This window comes from Etheostoma cragini, chromosome 1, assembly GCF_013103735.1.
Source record: "Etheostoma cragini isolate CJK2018 chromosome 1, CSU_Ecrag_1.0, whole genome shotgun sequence".
Taxonomy (NCBI): Eukaryota; Metazoa; Chordata; class Actinopteri; order Perciformes; family Percidae; genus Etheostoma; species Etheostoma cragini.
The window spans coordinates 726,139-748,353 of record NC_048407.1 but is presented as its reverse complement, the minus strand read 5'-3'; the positions used below and the strand labels follow the sequence as shown (position 1 = coordinate 748,353).

The following is a 22,215-nucleotide window of genomic DNA, read 5'->3' as shown; positions in this document are numbered from 1 at the left end:
CAGGTTCTAATGTTCCACTTTTAGTTAGGCAAATATTTTTTTCTGCTGAGACCGCTGCCTGCTCCAGAAGGAAACGACTCTGATGAGGACACACTGTTATCCCGGATTACAGTAGTGGACTTTACTAGAAATGTGTGTGTAAACCATTGCCTTTAACCAAACTGTTAAGTTTTACACAGCGTGAAACTTAACAGGTTAAGTAGTACTAACACAGAGGGGCTACTATAAAGAAAACATTGGTTTGTAGAAATTCTGTTTATTTTCCTTTATGACAGTATGATTTTAAGACAAGTGTAGTCAATGCATCTGTATGTCCTGTGCTGCATGAAACATGTCACTCAGTTTCTCAGGAGACAGAGTTTCTAAGTTCCAGTGGATGAAAAACCCATTCTCAGCGCCCAGGGACAGCTGTGGACACCACGGAGACATAGTAGCTGTTTTTCTACTGTCCAGTTGGAGTGGATTGCTACACTACCACTTGTAGTAGAGTGGCTACCTGGACATGGTGGAACAGGTCAGCGTGGTCTCAACAAATTGGCTGCAGGCCGACGTCTGCACGTTAAACAGTCTACGATCTGCACAGAGTCTACGTCGATATTTTATGATGAACTTCTAGTCTAATTTTGCCACAACAAGATGCATGATGGTTAAATGATGCAATGCGCGATGTTACATTGCTATGTTAGCAAAAGATTTTAGTTTAAGACGATTTCTGGCATAAACTAAGTGTTGGGAAAGCAGATATTTGATTGATTTGCGTGAGTTAGGAGGTGGAATATACAGTACAGTTTAAATCACAACAAATAGCAGTTAGACAATATAACTGTCTTTAAACGTTGGTGGCATTAGTTGATAGGTAAATCACATGGGTGTGTCTTTAAATAATATTGTTTTCTTTCTTCTGGTTGTTTTGAAGCGGGCTAAAATTAACATCTGTTGTGGTTCTGTCTAATTTATTGTTTAGCTATAAGCCATTTCCTACAGGAAAGTCTTAATGAGTATTTGATTAATGCCATTGATTCATTTGGTGGAGGGAAATCTGCTCCATGGATCAGACTCTGACATGACATAAAGCCACGTCTCTCATTGTTTTTCAGTCCTAGTCTCAATCACTCACGCTATGTTTTACACACACACTATTTCTTTAAATGTCTTCATTGTGTTCACTGCTTTCAGATGGTCCTGTGTGTTGCCTCTGTAGGAACCCAACGTTACGCTGTGGTGCTGTTTGGCTCAGTTAGCGATCAACTAGCTGCATATAGCTCCACATTATAACCTAATTGCTCATTTGGCATTTTGTGTCTCTTTTCAGATTGCCAAAACACCAGAATATGTAATTAGGGGTGGGTGTGCGATGAGGCGAGGCAAATAAATAAAGCATTGGAAACCATGATTATTGTGTGGCTGATTGTCGGAGGCTGCTGAGGCTGTTTTCCCTCTGCCAGGTCTCTTGAGATGGAGGAGAGTGTAACTTTGAACTAAAGGAGATATGCATCTGATGACTGATGATCTGCTCTCTGTTAACTGGATTTGTGTGTGAGTCCATATTATTTGATCTGAACTGAGTTGAGCCAAGTCAAATTATTTAATTGTTTTAGCCCATTTCTGACAACCAAGCTACCACTGCTGCCAATCAGTCTTAATCACAACCAGCTTGGGAAGATTCATCATCCACTTCATTTTTCAAAAAGTATATCCTCAAGCCAGCAGGAACTTTAGGCGATCAAAATTCACATGGCAGCTCTGCGAAAACAACTTCCTTTTCTTCCAGCAATAATGGTAAGAATGTTGATGCTTCTGACATTTTACTAAAGTTATATGAAGTGCTTTGAGCTGGATCATGATGTGTGAACAAGTGAGTCAGGACAGATATGTTAGAGGAGTGGCCTCTGAACCTGTGACGTCTTGATTATGGGACACTCTTTTGGATTACTTGACCAAGCTGCTGTCTCTTCTGCGATGCCTATCTACTAATGAACCACTGACGAGAAGACACAAACACAATAATAGCCCATTGAACTCCAGAAGACCGTCTTTACTGCTGAAACAACCCGTCTGTCCGAACAACAGTTTTTGAATGACACCATACAGACATGAGACATCATCAGTGACTCATCAATTATAAGATGCTTTCAATAACAACAAAAAACCTAAAGGAATCGTTCAACGTCATGGGAAACACACTTCTCAACTTTCTTGTTGACATTAAGATGAGACGTTTGTTGAAGCTGGAGCCATGAGACAGTTAGCTTAGCACAAAGCTAGCCTGGCTTGAAAACCTTATGTAGCAATACATAATACTGAGGAGATGACACATCACGAAGCATCGTGATATCAATTTGAATCGCTGACATAATGATGATAATGATGATTGTAATCGAATGGTGAGACCAGTGAAGATTCAGACCCCTTATACCATGTTAATTAACCATTAATAAAACCATGTTAATTAGTGAGCTTTAGACGTGATGGTGTGTGGACCTACAGCTGTGGCTTACTGTTACCCCACATTTCCAGTCTTTGTGAAACAAGAGATGACACACATAACCTAAGACAGGAAATACTCCATAAATGTTAAACTAACCCACCTGGTTTACACGAAGCCTCATGAGGACAGAAACCTGTTTTAGGTTGCTTCAATTCAGCTCTTCTAAAATTGACCAATCCCCCCCCCCACATCAATAATTAAGTCTGTCTTTTGTAATTAACTTATTGTACAATAATACAAGACACTCAAATCAGAGGTTGGAGGGACTATAGGACTGACAGGGACTGCCGTAAACACCCAGCCGAGATTATGGATCTTAGTCTTTAAAATGCAGCTTATTGACAAACAAATGAGTGGAGCAACATAATGTATGATTCTATACATACATACATACAGCATACATACATCAGGTGTCACTGCATGGTTCGATGAGTGTTAAAATTATAATTTTCCATGGTGGACACAGTCACCTGATCTCCAATCACACAATTAGAAGTGCACGTAGTCTGACACATTTATGCTTAGCACACAGGCACGCACGCACACACACACACACACACACACGCACACACACACACACACACACACACACACACACACACACACACACACACACACACACACACACCAGCTATCCATTGACCAGGTAAGAAGAAGTAACAGTGACCAGTTCACATACTAGAGACAGGATCTTGATCAAGATTTCTCGGTACACTTGACTGTCTGACACAACTCAACAATATTTCTTAGTGTCTTGCTGTATTTAAATGCTCTGTTTAAAAAAAATAAAAGTAATTTCTTAATTATCTCTTTGGCTAGTTCTGCAGAAAACCTAATATCTAATTGATGAACATATTCATAAAATATGACAAATGACCAGTTTTGACATTTAGGTCCAATGACTTGCTGCAAAGTCCGATAACCTTGGTGTATGCTTCAACTTTATTAGAGAGAGAAATACGTTCTGCTCTCCTCTCTTATCCAAAGAGATGACACACTTTACTGTAGACATGATGGGATGTTAATTGATTCATTGTATTTCAGCCACACATCCCTGCTGTCAGTTAACTTTGTTTCCTTAAAGTTTTTTATGCATGGCTGAAGTAAAGTAACCCTAATCAAAGAACAACAGAGCGCATCCTCCTGATAATGAAGGCCGGACAGATGCATAATAACAAACAATCTCACACGCTTGTCGGGGTTCTTTTGTTTGCAGCGCTGATTTTCATTTGCGAGCAGAATGACAGTAATACCGTCCTGCCACTGCCTGAAGAGAGATGTTGGAGGACATCTGGCTGTCACTCCTCCACCATGGTGTGGGAGTGACAGCCAGACGTCCTCCAACCTCTCCTAAAAAGAAACACTGATCATAAATACAACATCTTCTTTGCTTTTTACAAGGATGTAACAGTATGCAGTCTGAGTATATTACTGTGACATGCCATGTAATAACTGATAGCACATACAGTCGGTGTAAGGAGTAATCAGCTGAAAAGCACAGATGAACAAAAAATAGGACTTAGTAACCTTGTTTGCCATTTAAGCCAGTCTCGTTTTGCTGGTAGTTTTAAGTCGTCAACATAAAACTCTAATTGGACAGATAGTCTAGCTAGCTGTCTGGATTTACCCTGCAGAGATCTGAGGACCAGGTAACCATAGTCCTCAGATTGGACAGATAGTCTAGCTAGCTATCTGGATTTACCCTGCAGAGATCTGAGGATCAGGTCACCATAGTCCTCAGAAATCAGATCCAGGTTAGAAAAAAAAGGAAGGAAACGGACATCAGCTATAAGACATGCATCTGGTGGAATTTCCTGCCGCATCGGAGCAATCCCAGAAGTGGAACGTTTTGGATGTAGACTATATTAAGGCTAATGACTTCAGAGTGTAAAACAGACAAAACAATTTGACTGTGGAAAATGCAAATGAAGGTGTAGGCTCTTGCATACTGTGAATATGTTTGGGTAACTACGTCGGGAATAATGTCAGATCAGATGTAGGTATACTGTTGAGAATCTGACAAAAGGAATATTAGATATGCAGTAGTGCAATAGAATTCACTGTACCAAGGATAAATATGACAAATCTGTGCAAAACATTTAAGTCCTCTACACTTATGTACACAAATGTGTTTTGCCTATTACATTAGGTAGATGTTTGAGCTTCACTGTGAAGAATGACAGATGTTCAGAATGTGACAGGTGGTGAGATAAAGGGTGTTTTTACACATGCAGTGTAAAGTAAAGCTACGCCATGCTCACCCTTTAAAACATGTAGATGTAGATACAAGTACATGTAGATACAAGTAGATACATGTAGATGCAAGCAGGATCACAATGTGGTCCAGTATGCCGCTTTGAGTCCAGCAGTTACACTTTTAAACCGTGATTGCATATTCATTCATTAGGGATAGTTCAATTAGGGAAAAGAGTAGATGTAATGCAAACAATTTGTATTTATGCTGTATATAAAACTTATTTTCATGTCCTGTAACATGTCTGAACAGGATCTTTAAATTATACTTTGACACTTATTTTTTTAATTTCTAAAATGTCAATAATTTGTGTTTCCTTATTTACGTTTAAAGTATTAATATTTTCACATGAAACTCAACCCGAAAAAGTGAATAACCTCCAGCATTAAAGACTGATAGATGAATGGGTAGATGCCTTCCTTCATCCCTCCTTCTCCTCTCTCTTCCTCTCTCATTCAGTCGTTTTATCCCCTTCTACCTTTTTTCTCTTGCCATTCTTGAGTCCCTCTTTTTTACCACCATATCATAACATATCATCATTTACTTTTCTTCCTATCCTAACTAACACACTGCCCCTGCTCTGCCCCATCTTCTTTCTCCACACTTCTTCCCTCTGATTTCCATCCCTCTCTCTCTCCCTTCCTCTCTTTATCTCTGTAATGAAAGAGGGAGTTTTGAAAGAGAGAGCGAGAGAGAGAACCAGAGGAGGAGATTGAAGGGGAGGGGTGGGACCCTATAAGAGCAGCTGCCTCCAGCCTGTACGTAGCCAGAAACCCTCGCTGAGACTGAGGGAAGGTAACATTTACGCTGCCGAACATCATCTTGCACCCAAGGGACCCCTGTAGACACCCACAATCTCAACACAGGTAAGGACACCAGGTGGAGAAGGGGGGAGATGGAGGACGAAAACAATTGGCTTGACCTCTGACCTTTGATACAGAATTTGTCATGTAAGAAAAAGCAGTTTGTTCAATTTGTTAAAGGATTGTAGAAAAAGCCCTACTGGAGTTACACTTTACAGAAAGATAGAATCTCAGATGCCTTCACCTCTAAGGCTGGTGATGTTTGGTTGTAATGGTTTGGAGAGCCAAAAAATGACTGCAATCTGAATGTGATTTCCATTAAAAAAAGGTTTTAATTCATCTGAAATAATTGGATACAAGGAGGGAAAAGGACATCTTTGTAAGATTTTTTTCAGCATTTTTAAGAACCACAATTAATTTTTTACCATTTAATTTATTTGCCTCCATCACTTGTCTATCATCCACACCTGCTGAAGGCTCCCAGGCTCACTGCTGCAGCTATTGTCCCGGTGTGGTGACCCTCTGACCCTTGACTTCCTTGCGGCTGAGTGCTTGTAATGACGCTGATCAAACAGTTTAGTCTTTACGTATTGTTGACAGACCGAGTGGGTCGGGATGATGTCTGAGGTGGTTCTCGTTAACAAACCACCAATTCTTTCACAGAATCGATGCAGCGCCTCTGAAGAAACAGCTACAGATTATTAAGTCCCATAACTACTCCCCGACGGTCGGGTTAAAAGCATAAGGCAGCCAGGATGAACACACTCCTGGGGCAGGAGGTGTAGACGCTCCATCTAAGGACTACGCATGCACTTTGTCTCCAGATGGAAAGGTCATAAATAGTTTGTCCTCATTAATCATTAATCGTTAAGGCCTGATTTACTGCCGCGCTCTGGTGCGTTTCATGAATGAACGGAGAGTCTTCTCACAGAGCTTATGTGTGTATGTGTTACACTGTAGCTCAAGACCGGAGTGATGGAAGGTTATTTGGGTTGGAGCACGTTGACCAACCAGGGTCAGGTTTTCTCACTTCGTTAGAGGATTATTTTTAGGTTTTCAAAGGCATTTGCCTGAAGGTAAGGTGAGTCAACATTTTCATGCATTTTGTTTGTAAAGGCAATAAACTGGACAAATTATGCATATGTGAAAGATATCTTATTTTAAATTGTTTAATGTATGGGAGAAAATTTTATTGGTGAGCAACGGGTAGAGATTGATACAATCCACGTTGGTTTTTAATATTGATGTTGTAATGTGAAATGAAACCTACTAGTAAATGCAATGGTGTGGAAATACTGATAGTATTTTTGAATAAATCTGATGCTGTTTTAAAGTTTTGGAGTTCAGTACATCGAGGAGAAAACAGGTTAAATACAGTAGTATTCATGGATTTTATTGATCATATATATATATATATATATATATATATATATATATACACGTACAGGCCAAAGGTTTGGAACCACCTTCTCATTCAATGCATTTACTTTATTTTCATGACTATTTACATTGTAGATTATCACTGGTGGCACCAAAAATATGAATGAACACATATGGAATTGTGTACTTAACAAAAAAGTGTGAAATAACTGAAAGCATGTCTTGTATTCTAGTTTCTTCAGAGCCCTCCCCCACACCCCCGTTTGCTTTTTTGATAGTGCTTCAAACCCTCGATGTTTGCTCAATGAGCTTCACGAGGTCATCACCTGAAATGGTTTCCCTCCCCAGGTGGGCCTTGTCAGGGTTAATTAGTGGAGTTTCTTCCTTATTAATTGAGTTGGGACCATCAGCAGAAGTCAGGTTGATACACAGCCGACAGCCTATTGGACGACTGGTAGAATTCATATCATGGCAAGACCCAATCAGCTAAGAGAAGAGAAACGAGTGGCCATAATTTCTTTAAGAAATGAAGGGCAGTCGGTCCGGAAAATTGCAAAAACTTTGAATTCGTCCCCAAGTGCAGTCGCAAAAACCATCAAGCACTACAAAGAAATTGGCTCACATGAGGACCCCCCAGGAAAGGAAGACCCAGAGTCACCTCTAATGCTGAGGATAAGTTCCTCGGAGTCTCCAGCCTCAGAAATCACAAGTTAACAGCAGCTCAGATTAGAGAGCAGATGAATGCCACAGAGAGTTCTAGCAGCAGACATCTCTAGAACAGCTGTTAAGAGGAGACTGAATCAGGCCTTCAGGGTCCAATAGCAGCTAGGAAACAACTACTAAGGTGAGGCAACAAGCAGAAGAGATTTGTTTGGGCCAAGAAACACAAAGAATGGACATTAGACCAATGGAAATCTGGGCTGTGGTCTGATGAATCCACGTTTGAGATCTTTGGTTCAGACCGCTGTGTCTTAGTGCGACGGAGAACAGGTGACGGATGGATTCTACATGCCTGGTTCCCACCGTGAAGCATGGAGGAGGAGGTGTGATGGCGTGGGGGCGGGGCGTTGCTGGTGACATTGTCAGGGATTTATTCCAAACTTTAAGGCGTACTGAACCAGCATGGCCACCACAGCATCCGGCAGTGACACGCCATCCCATCCGTTTTGCGTTTAGTTGGGGGCGGCAGCTGCGAGACACACTGTGATGGCTGGGCTCTGTGCCTTTGAATATGAGTGATATGCTGTTTAAGGCTCTCTGATGGAGACACATGACCACATCCCCAGCTCCAGGCCACATGTCAAAGACTGTGTAAAGTAACACTGCTGTGGAAGAAAAAAAGTGAATGTAGAATGATTCATGTTTGTGTTGATGACATGAATTGGACATGGCGTGGGGGGGCAGTAGCTCAGTCAGTGGGGGGGGTTTGGGTTGGGAACCAGAGAGTTGCTGGTTCAAGTTCCTATACGGACCAAAGTATGGTTGTGGACTGGTAGCTGGAGAAGTGCCTGGGCACCGAGCAAGGCACCAAACCCCCAACTGCTCGGGGCGCCTTTCCATGCGCAGCCCCCCCACTCTGACATCTCTCCCTTTAATGGATGTGTGTGCAATTCAGGCCTGTGTGTGATAACAACAGAGTGAAAACACTGCAATTTCCCCTTGCCGGATTAATAAAGTATACATTATTAGTATGTGTTCATACAAGTTCTTTTGCTCATGCGTGCACTCCTTTTTTGCCTATGAGTGCAGTTCAAGTGCGTGATGACCCCAAACACCCCCCAGGCTGTGTGAGGGCTTTTTGACCAAGAGAGAGAGTGATGGAGTGCTGCGTCTCCACACTCACCGGACCTGAACCCAATCCAGATGGTTTGGGGTGAGCTGGACCGCAGAGTGAAGGCAAAAGGGCTGACAGGTGCTGAGCATTCTGGGAACTCCTTCAAGACTGTTGGGAAACCATTTCAGGTGACGACCTCTTGAAGCTCATCAAGAGAATGCCAAGAGTATGCAGAGCAGTAATCAGGGCAAGGCGGGGGGGTGGGGGTACTTTGAAGAAACTAGAAAATAAGACATGTTTTCAGTTATTTCACAGTTTTTTGATGAGGACATAATTCCACATGTGTTCATTCATAGTTCTGATGCCTTCAGTGATAATCTACAATGTACTGTACATAGTCATGAAGATAAAGGAAACGCATCGAATGAGAAGGTTTGTCCAAACTTTTGGCCTGTACTACATACATATATGTATGTCTATCTGGCCCATAACAACATTGCAGACCCCTTGCTCTTTATGAGCCAAAACCCTTTTGTATTCCTCCAAGGTTGGATTGATGAACAGTATAAATAGCTTCTGTGCAATGATTTTGGGATGATAAGTACATTTAATGTTTGACCGTACGTTCATTAGTAGTATTTCTATTTCTGTAATACCTGCTAATATTTTCCTGATGCCTTCGGGTATTAAGGTGTAAAACAATTATGAGTTAATAAACGTTAAGCTTGAGTGTCACCTTTTTCTACATTGAATAATTAACATTGTGTTATGTGTCAGCCTCGGGCTCACACTTCATTTGACCTTAAAAATAAACTCCATAAACAAAGGCACTGCTCAAAATTGGTTAATTTAAGTAAGATTCAGGACTAAAAGCCGCTTTCAACAGCCACTGGTGATAAGAGCTTTAAAAAGTGAACATATCTGCTTCTACTTATCTAAGTAATAAAAGCTTCTTGTATTATAAGAAAGTAGCTGATGCAGATCAGCAGATAGCGCTCGGGCTGAAACGACCATTCTGAACTGAGTCAGAGGAAACTAGCGGCTGCTTTCTCATACCTTAGGGCAGACACTCAAAGCGTTGCTGTGACTCCAACAGATTTCTGCTGAAATTAAAACTGTGATAGGTAGCTAATTTAAGGTAAATACACGTCATTAGTAATCAGAGATGTCAGACACACCAGCTGCTGGTGATGAACATTCTGTGTTCTTGTGGATAGACGGCCAAACATAGATGAGGTGACAATGACATCAGACATCAGACTTGGAAAATAAAGCAACAACAGAAGTTGTGTTTTGTGGAAAAAGCGCCCTTTCTCACATTTTCCTAGACGTTATCTACTCCAGTTGAACAGTTGAATGCATCAGGTTCAAGCACTTTGGGTGGGTTTTGTCAAAACTCATCTGGTAAAGAAGCACTGCCAAACATATGTTTTACATGTCATGCGACAGAGTTTGGGGTAAATCGATGAAGAACCGGTAGTCAGATAGGGAGACGAGCAGAAAAAATAAATCCACTTGCAAAAAGTGAAAAATGCATCGACAGACGAACCAACAATAAAGAGAGATCCATAGAGTAGGCGGTGTTGATTAACTTTAACCAAAAACACACTAACTGCACAACGCACAAGGAACACTGCAGTGAGACAGCCACGTGTCTCATCTCTGTAGCAGTGAATAACAAAAAGTAGCGCTGGATCACAGGTCACACGGCATTGTGCAGGTGTGTACAGCTCTGTAAACCTGGAGGAGACTTAATCCATGGATGTAATTTTCCTAACAAAGCAGGGTGCCTGTCCATTCTTTTGTACTGGCAGGTTTTCACAGAGCCTTCTTCATGTCTCCTTGCTGCCCCCGGTGTGTTCTTTTTACTCCTTACCCTGCCTGTTTCCATATCAAAGGAGAACGGACTCTTGTCAGATGCAGTTGATGCAAGGATGTATCAGGAAAGCTGGACATGTTTGCTGTCATTTGTCCTACATTGTACTGACAAAGAAATCCCCTGCAGCCCAAAAAGCATTTCCCCCATTGGTGGCTGTCATAAAAAGAAAGAATGAATGATTTATCTTTTATTATGAAATTCTAAACCCAAAAAGGAAATGTTTGTGTAACGTTCCTGGAGCCTAGCTATGGGTGGGCTCAGTGTTACGAAGCTAATTAGCCAACTGTTGTCATTCTGAATCTGAGATACCAGGAAAATATAATATAGGAACATAGGAATATAACATACTGCTGTGATGTTGCCCTCTTGGTGAAAAGAACTACAGCAAGTGTCAACTAACCATAAAATACCTGTAAAACCAGCTTTGAAGACAGAAACATCAAATAAAATACGTATATTATCATAACCACAGGACTAGTATTACCTAGGAACATAGTAATTTGTAATAATTACAGAGGATCTTAATCTCATGTGACCCTGCCTCGTCAGTTATTTGTCAGTAAAAATTCCAGCGCAAAATACCGACTATATTTCTCCAAACACAGAGGCTGTGTGATAACATCAATCCCATGCAAATCAACATCATCAATTATGAAGTCAAGTTTAGACAGAGCCTTGATATGTGTGTCAGTAAACTTGAGTAAAATACAGACTTGACTTGGCCAGAGGGTGTGTGGAGGGAGAGTGATATATTTTATTTCATATTTTTATTACTGCTTGTTATTGCTTTACATAACTGACTGGTGTTGAAGCGGCATTCACGTGTCCTGATGCTTTCTTGGCTTCTTAAATTAACTGTCTTGATGCTGCATACTAAAAAAAGCTTTTATTTCTGTGTGTATGGTGTCTTTTTGAATACGCTGTGTATATTTTGACCTGTTTTCATGTTATTTTATTGGCTTCCTGCTGCCATGGTCTAATATCATCTGGCCAAAGGACTACGGTTAGCCGACTGGCTAACACTGGGACATTACACAAATGTTGATTGATGTGCAATGTCCTTTATAAATAAAAGTACAAAGACAAACAATGTCTAAATCACATACAGTAGGACCTCTGGTAATACTTGTCCTGCATGCACATTAAGGGCTTCAAGGCTAACTACCATTTTTTTCAACCTGGACCCTATGCTCCTTTGAGTTTGTGTCTAAGTGACTGAAGTGGGAATAACACTCCTTGACATTGGTCCCATATTAGGAGAGATCAGTGGTCAATGACACTGACAGGCTCAGATTAATATTCTAGGTGTCAGAAAACATAATGCTAAGGATTTCTAAAGAGGTCGACCTTTCTGTTAAAGAGTAAGACCCTTTTTTTAAACATAAAAACATTCGTGAAATTGAGTTTAATAAACCAACCGACTCCATGTCGATAAACTGATTTTAACACTGATTTACCTGTGAGAAGAGTTCAGCTCCATTCGTTCTAAAAGTAGTGCTTTTTTAAAATGGAGTCTGGTGGCTTTAACTTTAGCGACCTCAGAGCTGTTTCTGGTTAAATAAATGAGTTTGATGTGACCCCTGTGTAAGTGTGTGTGTACACACCTCCCAACCATTAATCTAACCTTCAGTGATTTGGTGCATTGAGAGGGGAAATTGTTGCAGCTTAGCGTGTCGGCCTGTAATGGCGTCAGCAGCTAATCTACTGCTGCGTCACACACAGTCTGACTGAACATCTTGTAAAAGCACTAACGGTTTCTTCCATATGTCAAAACGCCCACGCTGCAGACATGTCTGTGAGCTGACATGACCTTTAACCAGGAGATACAATCAGAACAAACAATGTGTTTGCCAGTGGTGGTGCTAGTGCTGTTGCACTGTTTTTATTTGTTCTCTTACATTAATCTCTGTAATACACTAATCATGTTGGTACAGGAAAAAGGCAGATGTGGCTCTTGTATCATGTAAAATAATTAGTGAGAGAAAGGGCTTTTTATTTTTCATGAAATAGAATTTAGTTAATTCTGTGCAGCATTCAGTGTTTGTGAAGTCATGAAAGTCCCTTGGAAACTGTCATGCAAAAGGTAGTGGTAGTTTTGTCATGTGTGTATGTGTGTGACAAAGAGTGCATGACGGAGGACGGGAGAGAGAAAGAGAATGAGGAGGTGAGAAGAAATCACATAGAGGAAGAGAGACGTAATGCCAGATAAACTAGTACAGGTAGAAAGTGGATGTGGGAAGTGACAGACACTATTAATGATTAGATATTTAGGATCAACCTGAAGGGTAATATAGATCTACTGTCCTAAAATGTGTCTCATCAATGACCACCTTGCCATTTTGCCAGATAGCTATCAATATTAAAACAAAGAGCACAATGGATTTTAAGTGGGCCAAGGACAAGCTGTCAATCAAAGTGACTTTTCTGACAGTTAAAGTAGTCTGCCGTCTGGCTCCAGGCAGGAGACGGAACAACATTTAATTACCTGTCAAAATGACTCATCAACGAACAAAGCCAACATCATAAATATGCTCTAATTATTTCATATTTTATTTGATTTCATTAATATGCTGGTAACCTCTCCTTGAAAAGTTGGAATGTATTGTTCTTCAGTTTAATTTAAAATCTATCAAATTTAAAGCTGCAGTTTATCAGGCCAGTATACACAAAAATACACAAAAAATGCCAAAATACATTCAGGCTTTTTATTTAGGAAAAGTCATAAAAAGAAAATCTCATTTGCATATTGATAAGCTGGGTTTGAACTATATTAACTTTTAAATTAGATTTAACTTAACTCATTAAAGACCCCAACTACTTATTTAAAGCAGACACTGTAGCACAGAATTTAGATAAAAAGATGTGTTTTTTTAGTTGTTCATGCCTGCAGTGTGTCCAGATGTTGGGACAAACATGGAAACCAACACCCAGAAAAGTTCCAGCCAGGGTCCATGGTGGACTCGGGGGAATTTGCCAATATTGTGGTTCTTACATTTAAGTTACACAATAATCTGCAGTCTGGCTTTTGAAAATAAAGAAGAGCTGCTGGATGGATGCAGACGCCGCCTTCGTTCACCCACGCGTGAATAATCCGTCTTTAAGTCTCTCTTCGGGACGAGAGTAATTTTTTAGTTTTATTTCCTGTTCTTGATGAGAAAATGGCAATAATGGAGAAAAATGATGGTGGAAACAATTGATAACACAGTGTGAGACAGTTGTGAGTTGTCGGATGATGAGACTATAAACCAGACCGGAACCTGCATTTGAATGTTCCTGTAATTTCAACAGTACTTATTCATGGTTGACTACAGTTTTTTAATCAACAACTTGAAGATGGTCATGACGTAAGAAGTTTTCCATTTAACCAGGCAAAGCTTGTTGAACGTACTTAAAGGAGACAGACCACAGACTGTGCTGATGTTCCCACTCTGTCAGTAGGTGTCATTTCACTCACTATTCTATTTGTGAGTTAGTTAGTTAAGTTCATTTCAACACGTTTCCTTCTATCTACATCAAACTGAATTTGTCTGAAGAGGTTTTACTAAACATGGTTGACACCACTACTGACAAGCCAGCCATTAGGAATTATGGACAGGGGGACGACATTTTCCAAATTGGTAAGGGATGATTACGTTCACCTAGTTTCATGTGATACCAGTATTTTTGTAGCAACAGGCCAGAGGTCGGAGTCGAACCTGCAGCCGCTGCGTCGAGGAGTGAAGCTCCACACACTCAGGCACACGCATGGGTTCTGCACTTCTGACCCGCACAGTTATTGTGAAAATAGTTGACAGCACCATTTTCATATTCACTGTGGGGGTCCTATAAATACATGTGACTAATTTTGTAAGTGATATAAGTCATTCATTTATTTGTGGTACTTGATCCAGTTTAATCACAAACCCCTGAATGCCCCCTCCTTCACTTATGCAGTAGTTGTCCAGTAGATTACTGGTATAATCTGCTGGACCGGCATTTTTACTATTCACACATGCATTAACTTCAGACACCTTTCTGTCTTCTGCCTTTTGACACATGCCATGGCAATACCAGAACAGATGGTGCGATGTTAATGCACCACTTTTGGATGCATAAAATCCTGCTTCATGAAGCTTCAGGAACCATTTTCTTTATTTTCTGAGGATGGAACTAAGGGTTGAAAGCACAGTGAAATGCCATTCCTTGAACCTTTCTTTAAACCAAGAGTGCCATCTAGTGGGCTCAGAAAATAGATCAAACGGCTCACAAAGCTTCATTTGACCATCACTATAACAGAAGAAGGTGATGGGGCAAGGCGCAGGTACCATGGAACATGGAACATACAAGGAACATGGTGGCATGGAGCTGTTTTGGTCCTGTTGCCAATATTCTTCATTTATATTAAATGTAACAAGTTTATAAAACCAGTAATGTCTTTGTGATCTACTTGAATCCACTTGAAATACATCATCATCGGAGTCTTGTGGTTGTTTTGCTTGCTTTGTGTGAAAGCGTCTTTCGTCAGACGGACATCACCTCATACGTGCTTGTCCCTGCAATGTTACAGCTTCCATTCCTGCATTTTTCCTGACATGTTTCTGGTCTTGAGGTGGGAAAATGGCGGACCAGATATCCCTGACTATCGATTCCCGCTCCCATCCATTCATGACCCCATGCAGAAAATGTTCCTGAACATTTCAGGGATACACTGTGTGACATGTACAGGGGGCTTTGGATTAGATGTCTGTCAGGTAGCAAACCAGCTCAAATGGCTCATCATCAGCAGGTAACAGGTTGAGGCTGGATGAGAGATAGAACTGAGAGATATTCAGGAGTTCATCTGAAAGATTTTCTTTATTATGATATTATATCATCTACAGACTGTAAGACCTCCATCAGCAGCGCCTCTGCGCAGCACCAGACAGTAATGACTTAATTAACTGGTTTATTTAGTGGTTAATCAGTTAATTAAAAGCAGAGTGATTGGGTTTGAAGGGCTCTCGAGAGAACGTGGCAGACGTCAGTAGAAGACCACAGAAAAGATCAGTCATTAAGATGTCCAATTTATTTTTTACAGAGCTTTTAATAGCACAGAGCTCTTTACAGACAAGAGGTCAGAAAACACATAGCGACTACAAGCAGTGGACCTGTGTGAATGTCAGATCTGGATTACCTTGACTGCAGTCAGGCTGTGTGCATTCTGTCTTGATATGTACTTGATAGGAAATCAAACATGGAAAAGAAAATGTTTTCAGCATGAAAGTCAGGGCTTTACTTTGCCACAGTAGTTCCCTGCAGTCGCCCTGAAGTAAGATTTTGACTGCTCCTTAACTCCCTCTTTGACAACGACGGCTGTCAAAACAAATTCTGTGATTCATATGTATTCATGTTTCACAGAGATTATTATAAAAAGAGCATCCTCACAGGGGAAGAGAATTTTCCTGCCCGGTCTAAACCCCTGAAGTAAGCATGTAAACATCTAATCCAGGGGTCAGCTGATTTAGGCACGCATGCCACCAATGGCATGCTGTAGCTCAACCAATAACCTCTGCTTGCTTAGTACACTAGCTGCCTTCTTCACAGAAGGTGGCGTCAAGGAAAGTAGTGGTAGTAACCCGAATGGAGTGGGCTCGGTACATGATGGCTTAATGCTAATGGAACACTGATTAATATGAATATTTTGAAATGGGACTTAACCATTACTTAACAACAAAGTTACCAACCCCTGATCTAAATATCTTATCTTTAAATCCTTTTTCATTAATCCATCACGTTGGTCCAGACTGAAATGTCTCAACAACTATTAGATGGATTGCCATTAGTTTGGTACACACGTTCGTGGTTCCCAAATGAAGAGTCCCAGTGACTTTGTTGATCCCTTAACTTTCTACATAGCACATCATCAACATTTTTTTTCAACATTTTGGTTTATGATCAAATACAAAGAGAAGAAGTGAAGTCTCCTTCATGCCTTAGCCTTAATGACGGCAGCTAATGTTTTGAAGCCAAGTCTGCACAAAGTCAGTGACAGGAGGTTGGAGAATAAGATGCATTTCGGCCAAATGAACACACCCGAGCTGTTTGTCTAAATCCACTGCCATCTGCCAGTTTCATCCAGTCCTTAGCTGTCCTCCTTCATGCCTAAAATGCCTGTGCTGCTCTTTTGTCCTTCATAGACAAACCCATCCCCTTTCCTTTCAGACTAAAGACATGCTCAACACACGCTTTTATTGTTTGCACACTAGAAGACTGATTAATTTGGATGAATTTTGCAGAGCTGCCAGTTTTATGGGTAGTTAGAGATTAGAATGAACTGTAGTGTAATTACACCATTTTTAATTACTCTGAGTGATTTCTAAATTTCTGAGACATTTTAAAGTAGTGTTTGATTGAAGACACTTTAATAGATAATTTCAACCTGCAACTAAACGATCAGGGTTCCGGTGTATGTGTGAAATTAAATTAGAGTGTGTCTGTCATTGCAGTGGGCACACACAGTGTGCAGCATGCATGTGTTTGTATGTATGTGTTTTTCTTTCTGTGTCTTAATGTTGTGTATTCTTTGTGCATGTGAGTATGTAGTGTGTGTGTGTGTGCGTGTTTGTCTGCAACAAACAATGACTCAGTCCGTTGCCCAGAGGCATTAATTGAGGCATCAATTAAACAAGCTAACGAGTTTGTTTAATGAGATGAAAACTCCGGTTGTGTTTCTGACGTCAGACCCACCCGGCTGGGCTCTTCCAATCAGCAGAAAGTCCAAAAAAAATTCTTTTGCTCTTTTTTCATTCTCCAAGTGTTTTGTTTTCAGATTGTATCTCCGCTGTGCTCTCTGTCCTTCTGTCTGCCCCTTATTGTGACTTCCTGTCCCCTATGATGCTTTACCCTCTTGATGGCCACTATGTCCCTCCTCTTCCCACTGTTGTTTCAGAAACACCCCACTTTAAAAGAATACTCTAGCATTCTGGGAAATGGGCCTGCTGAGTATATGAGTTTGATAAATAGATTGGAACTAATAGACCTTTTTATGGCCGACACTTTGATTTCTAGAAGGAAAAGTTCATGGGAAACACAATTTGTTAACAATTAGAGATATGATTGCTAAGGCCAAAAGGCCTTTTATTAATAAGGCCTGACTCTACATGAACAGGACCGTGTCTGTCCAAGCCTGACCCAAGTCTGAGCCATGAGAACAGTTTTTGGCCCGAGCCAGATTTAAAACCTGACTTTCCACTGTACAAAATAAAATAAATGTATCCATGCATGTAAGTTGAATAGATCACCAGAAATTGATGGCCATAAATAGTGATACATAGCCCATACATTATTGATGACAATACATAGTCTGCATAAAAAAACGTGACCCGATTCAAGCTCCGGGGAATTTTAAAGCCATTACAGCCCAATCGGGTGTTAGACAGAGAATAAAAGCTCTATTAACAATGGCTCAGTTCCATCAGGAGTCCCAGTAACCCTGACAGTGAGCCAGCATGCTCACATAAGGACTACAGCAGTTTTTATTGTTATCATACACCTGCGCCTTTCCTGCTAGAAAAAGCTAAAACGTTTGCAGTTAAAAAGTCTATTCCAGTGTGTTCAGTTAAAATGTGTATTCCTAGAGGTGCTAGCTTGCTAACTAAGAATATACAACATGTAAATGAAACACCATTAGTGCTGGAAGTCATATTTTTCCTCTTTCAGTGAAAGGTTCTTGTTTCATCTAGCTTAGCGCTGAACTAGCTCTAAACAGATCCTTGACTATTCCTAATTTGAATCAATCAACAACCAGCTAAGACAGCTGTTCCTACTTTTGTGTTATCTGTGTGTACTTTGATTAGCCTATTCATATTGTCTTTTTGCACTTGTTGCCGTCCGTTGTTGTGCAGCAGACGGTGGGACCATGAAGACTGTGGTGGCTCTGCTGCTGCTCTGTCTGAGTGATCCTGGACAGGGTGACTGCCAGGCGGACTGCATGTCCTGCAGCAACATCCTACCCAAACAGCTCACTTTCAACACAATGGTGAGGACACACATGCACGCACAGTCCTTCCACTTGGCTCTTTAAACCCACCTTCTTGTGGTTTTCATCCCACCTTTCTATCATCGTCCCGTCCTCCCGTCCTGACTCAACATTTTACCCTTTTAGCATTTGAGTTTTAATTTGTTGTGGCTAATTGATTCCTGGGGATGTGTGGGGCTCTCTTAGTGCAAATGCCTGGTGGTTGTTTCTCTCTGACATGGACTGTGTCTCCGAAGGAGACATTTAACAGCACATACAACAGGAATACAACATGAAACTTTGAACTAGTGTTCATTTCTACATTCACGTTCAAAAGGATCTTAAGTGAGCCTAATGAATTGGACATCTAAGACAGTTGTCCCAGGCCATCTACTGATTTACTGCCCCTAGTTTTTATATTCCCTGTCTTCTTCTGCTAATTCGAGCTGTCTCTTCTCCTTCGTGGTTGAAAGGTATTTTACTTGTAAACCTATAAGATTGTATTTGGCAATTTTTTTAAATATTCACATCAGACACTATGCCAATACAGTTTCATTTGTGGACCCCCAACGCATAAAGAAAACAAAATCCCAATTACTCAGAATGACCGATGTCACCGTCCAAAGGTAAATCGAGTCTTATGAGTCTACGGCCATGCTAGTGACTATGTGGGAATAAGATGTAAGATGCAGATGTTGTGACCACAGTCCCGGTTATGTGTGAGGGCTAATAGAGCCAATAAGACAGTTGTACAGCAGACAAGTGATTTGATGGTGGGGGGCTGAGAGAGACAGGTTCCATGCTGATGTGTCAGTTTCTCCCCCCCCCCCTCCCCCTTGTGTGGTATTGAAGAGCTGGATGGCCCTGGGTCTGTTGAGCATGACAGTGACAGAAGTCGGCCACTGAACATGCTCCTCTGATCGATAAACGTGCTGTGCAGTGGGGGGGTGGGGGGTCATTGTCCATCATCCTTCTCATTGCCCGTTTCTCTGCAGTTGCTGTGAGCGATTTACCGCTCAATACCAGCAACAGAGACAGCTTGCTTTCCTAGCTTTCTATGCAATGGACCGACTAACTAACTGCCCAGAAGACCTATACTGCATCCCCAGAGCTAGGCTAAAGTTGTCCACAGTGAAGTCTGTCTGATGGATGATATGAATGAACTGACTTCAGAAAGAAAATCTCTTGTCTTTGTCTCCGTCAGGTGTGTCTCACTGAGTGCGAAGCTAAAGTCTCCCCAGCCTTCTCCTGGGACTACTGTCGTAAGCTGCTGTCATCGCCAATCTTCTCTCTCACTAATACCCTGCGGAAAAGATCTCAGGAGGAGGTGGAGGCCCTATTTCCTGAGGAGGAGCAAGTGGAAGGAGGACTTCTGCTGCCCTTTGCAATGCAGAGGTTGGATCATGTGGCTCGGGCACTCGGGGTGGACGAGAGGGATCTGGGTGGCAAGGGCAGTCAGCTGAACACTGCCTACACTTCCCAGAAGGCCCTTTCTCTTGAGGATGCGTATGAGGAGGAAGCAGGGCAGGAAGAAGAGGCTGCTGACATGGCAGCAAGAGGACAGAGCGATGTGGGGCTAAGTGTCTCCAAGAGGTTCGGAGGCTTCGTCAAAGGCAGGCACGGCTACAGGAAGCTGACGTACCCAGGGAGATCGTACCAGAAGAGGTATGGAGGATTCATCGGCATTCGGAAGTCAGCCCGCAAGTGGAACAACCAAAAGCGTTTCAGCGAGTTGCTGAAACAGTATCTGGGGATGAGCACCAAGGCCACTGAGTTCAACAGCGTGTCAGAAGACCTGGGCCAACAAAATGAAGTTTAACCGAGTGCACCTTTACGCCACTGACATCAAACTATTTCCTATGTATTTTCACTGATCATGTTTTGGATTTCATTGACATGTTAACACTTAACTGGTGTCACCAAAGTTTACCTATTGAATCTAATAATATGAAGTAATTTACCAAAAAGTGAAAAGTAAGCCTGTATTTTCTAACTGCCATTGCAGGCCTCTCTGTCTCAGGACATGAGAATTGCTGTTGTTGTTTTCCATCCCTTTTAAATATGATGCAACTCTTTTCCTTTGACTATAGGAACCTCTTCTATAGACTGAATCAACGTGACGTCACAAACACAACAATCACTTCTGGGTAGCCAAATGGCAAATGATTTGAATTGCATAGGTAGGCCGTTGTGGAATCAGCACACTTTTTTATTTCTGTTTCATTTTCAGCCGTTACTATAACGTTTGAAGATTTAGAGTTAAACACGTGGGTCTGACCTAGCTGGCTGCTGTTTCTGCTTATTTGTGCTTATTTTCTGTTGCTTTTCTCGCGTCTTTGAGAAACAAAACTAGCATTATGCACTAGCATTAACATCTTGCTGCTGGTTGAGAGCTACTTTTGGGTGGTATCCTTTTCTTTAGTCTGCGGCCAACAGGTAAATTAGATGAGAGTTTATCCAGTCGTTCCTCGTCCCCGTTTGCTCAGCGCCATTAAATTATATATTAAACGGAACGCAGGAAATTTGTACCCGGACGTATAGGAAACAAACATCGTGATTGGGTCTATGCAGTAGCTGACCCTGCAGTAGAAATTTTGGGCCCCCTAAAAACTACTCCTTCTGAGCTGTGAGACTCTATGATCCCTGGCATCGTCCAGGCCCCTGTCCAGCTCCGGGCACCCTGAGGCCATCAGACCTCCCATTAGGTGCCCCTTGTGGGGTGTAACAGCCCTCACCCTCATGAGCTTTGAGGAAAGCTCTTACTTTGGGAATTCTTAGTAGTCCCGCAGTGGTACGCAGTAAAATATAGGCTTTATTTGACTGTTTAATGGAATCTTAACGTTGGCATAAATCTGTTTTTTTTAGATTCCATGTATTATATAGTATATTTTACAAATTCATTACTGCTTTGGGTCATTTGTAAAAAGTGCTAAATCTTTTTAGATTGAGGCCTCTAGCCTCCAAGTGGGTTACGTTTCTGTGGAACGTGTGTACGTCAAGCATGGCCGCTCTCTTTATTCACATCTTGTGGCAAAATGCAGAACTCTGTGTCTTTCAAAGGACAATACCAGTGTTTTTTCATGTTTTGCCGTTATGGTTAAGGTAATGTCTGCAGTAATGTAAATTAAATGATATGTGATTTGTGGTAAATAAATGAAAACATGCAAAAAGAAAGCTAAAATTCCATTGATATATCACTGTGCCAAAACACACCTGAGACAGGACTACTGAGGCAGGTTTAATGAAAAGATCTCTCCTTCATTCCGGTGCAAAGGGGAAGTGACAGACTGCACAGCACTCGATATTCATGCATATACAGTATGCTACTGATCTGTCTGCCAAACTGATGTTATGTACAAGTGAGCTTCATCTCTGATGGGCTCTTGTGTCCAGATGCCAGATTCCTGTATGTACAAACTATTTGGTATTTTTTCTTTCTTCAAACTGTAATGGTGTGAAAAGTTGCCCACTATTAGAACTTGTATATAGCTCAATTTAAACATGTCAATAAAAATAGTTTACTATTTCCTTCGTGGCTTGTTATGCAGCAACTGATTCTGTGTCTTGAGGTGTTTTGTTCTCAGTATCTACACTACGGCCAGTATTGGGGGTGGGTTGCGTTTTATCTCTTTACTTCTCGGATTTACTTTTAGACATTTTGG

At 41.3% G+C, this 22,215-nt stretch overlaps 1 protein-coding gene across 2 annotated transcripts; it reads left to right on the top strand.

Moving 5' to 3' along the window:
• The first annotated feature begins 5,512 nt into the window (after positions 1–5,512).
• pnoca (prepronociceptin a) lies at positions 5,513–21,275 on the top strand. Of its 2 annotated transcripts, none has more exons than XM_034877187.1 (3): positions 5,513–5,608; positions 18,441–18,574; positions 19,758–21,275. In XM_034877187.1, the coding sequence occupies exons 2-3, from the start codon at positions 18,455–18,457 to the stop codon at positions 20,370–20,372; spliced, it is 735 nt and encodes a 244-aa protein (XP_034733078.1). In that variant the 5' UTR covers positions 5,513–5,608; positions 18,441–18,454; the 3' UTR covers positions 20,373–21,275. The 2 variants fall into 2 exon arrangements, with proteins under 2 accessions (XP_034733078.1, XP_034733089.1); XM_034877198.1 differs by having other exon boundaries at positions 5,519–5,608; positions 18,444–18,574.
• Positions 21,276–22,215: the final 940 nt, after the last annotated feature.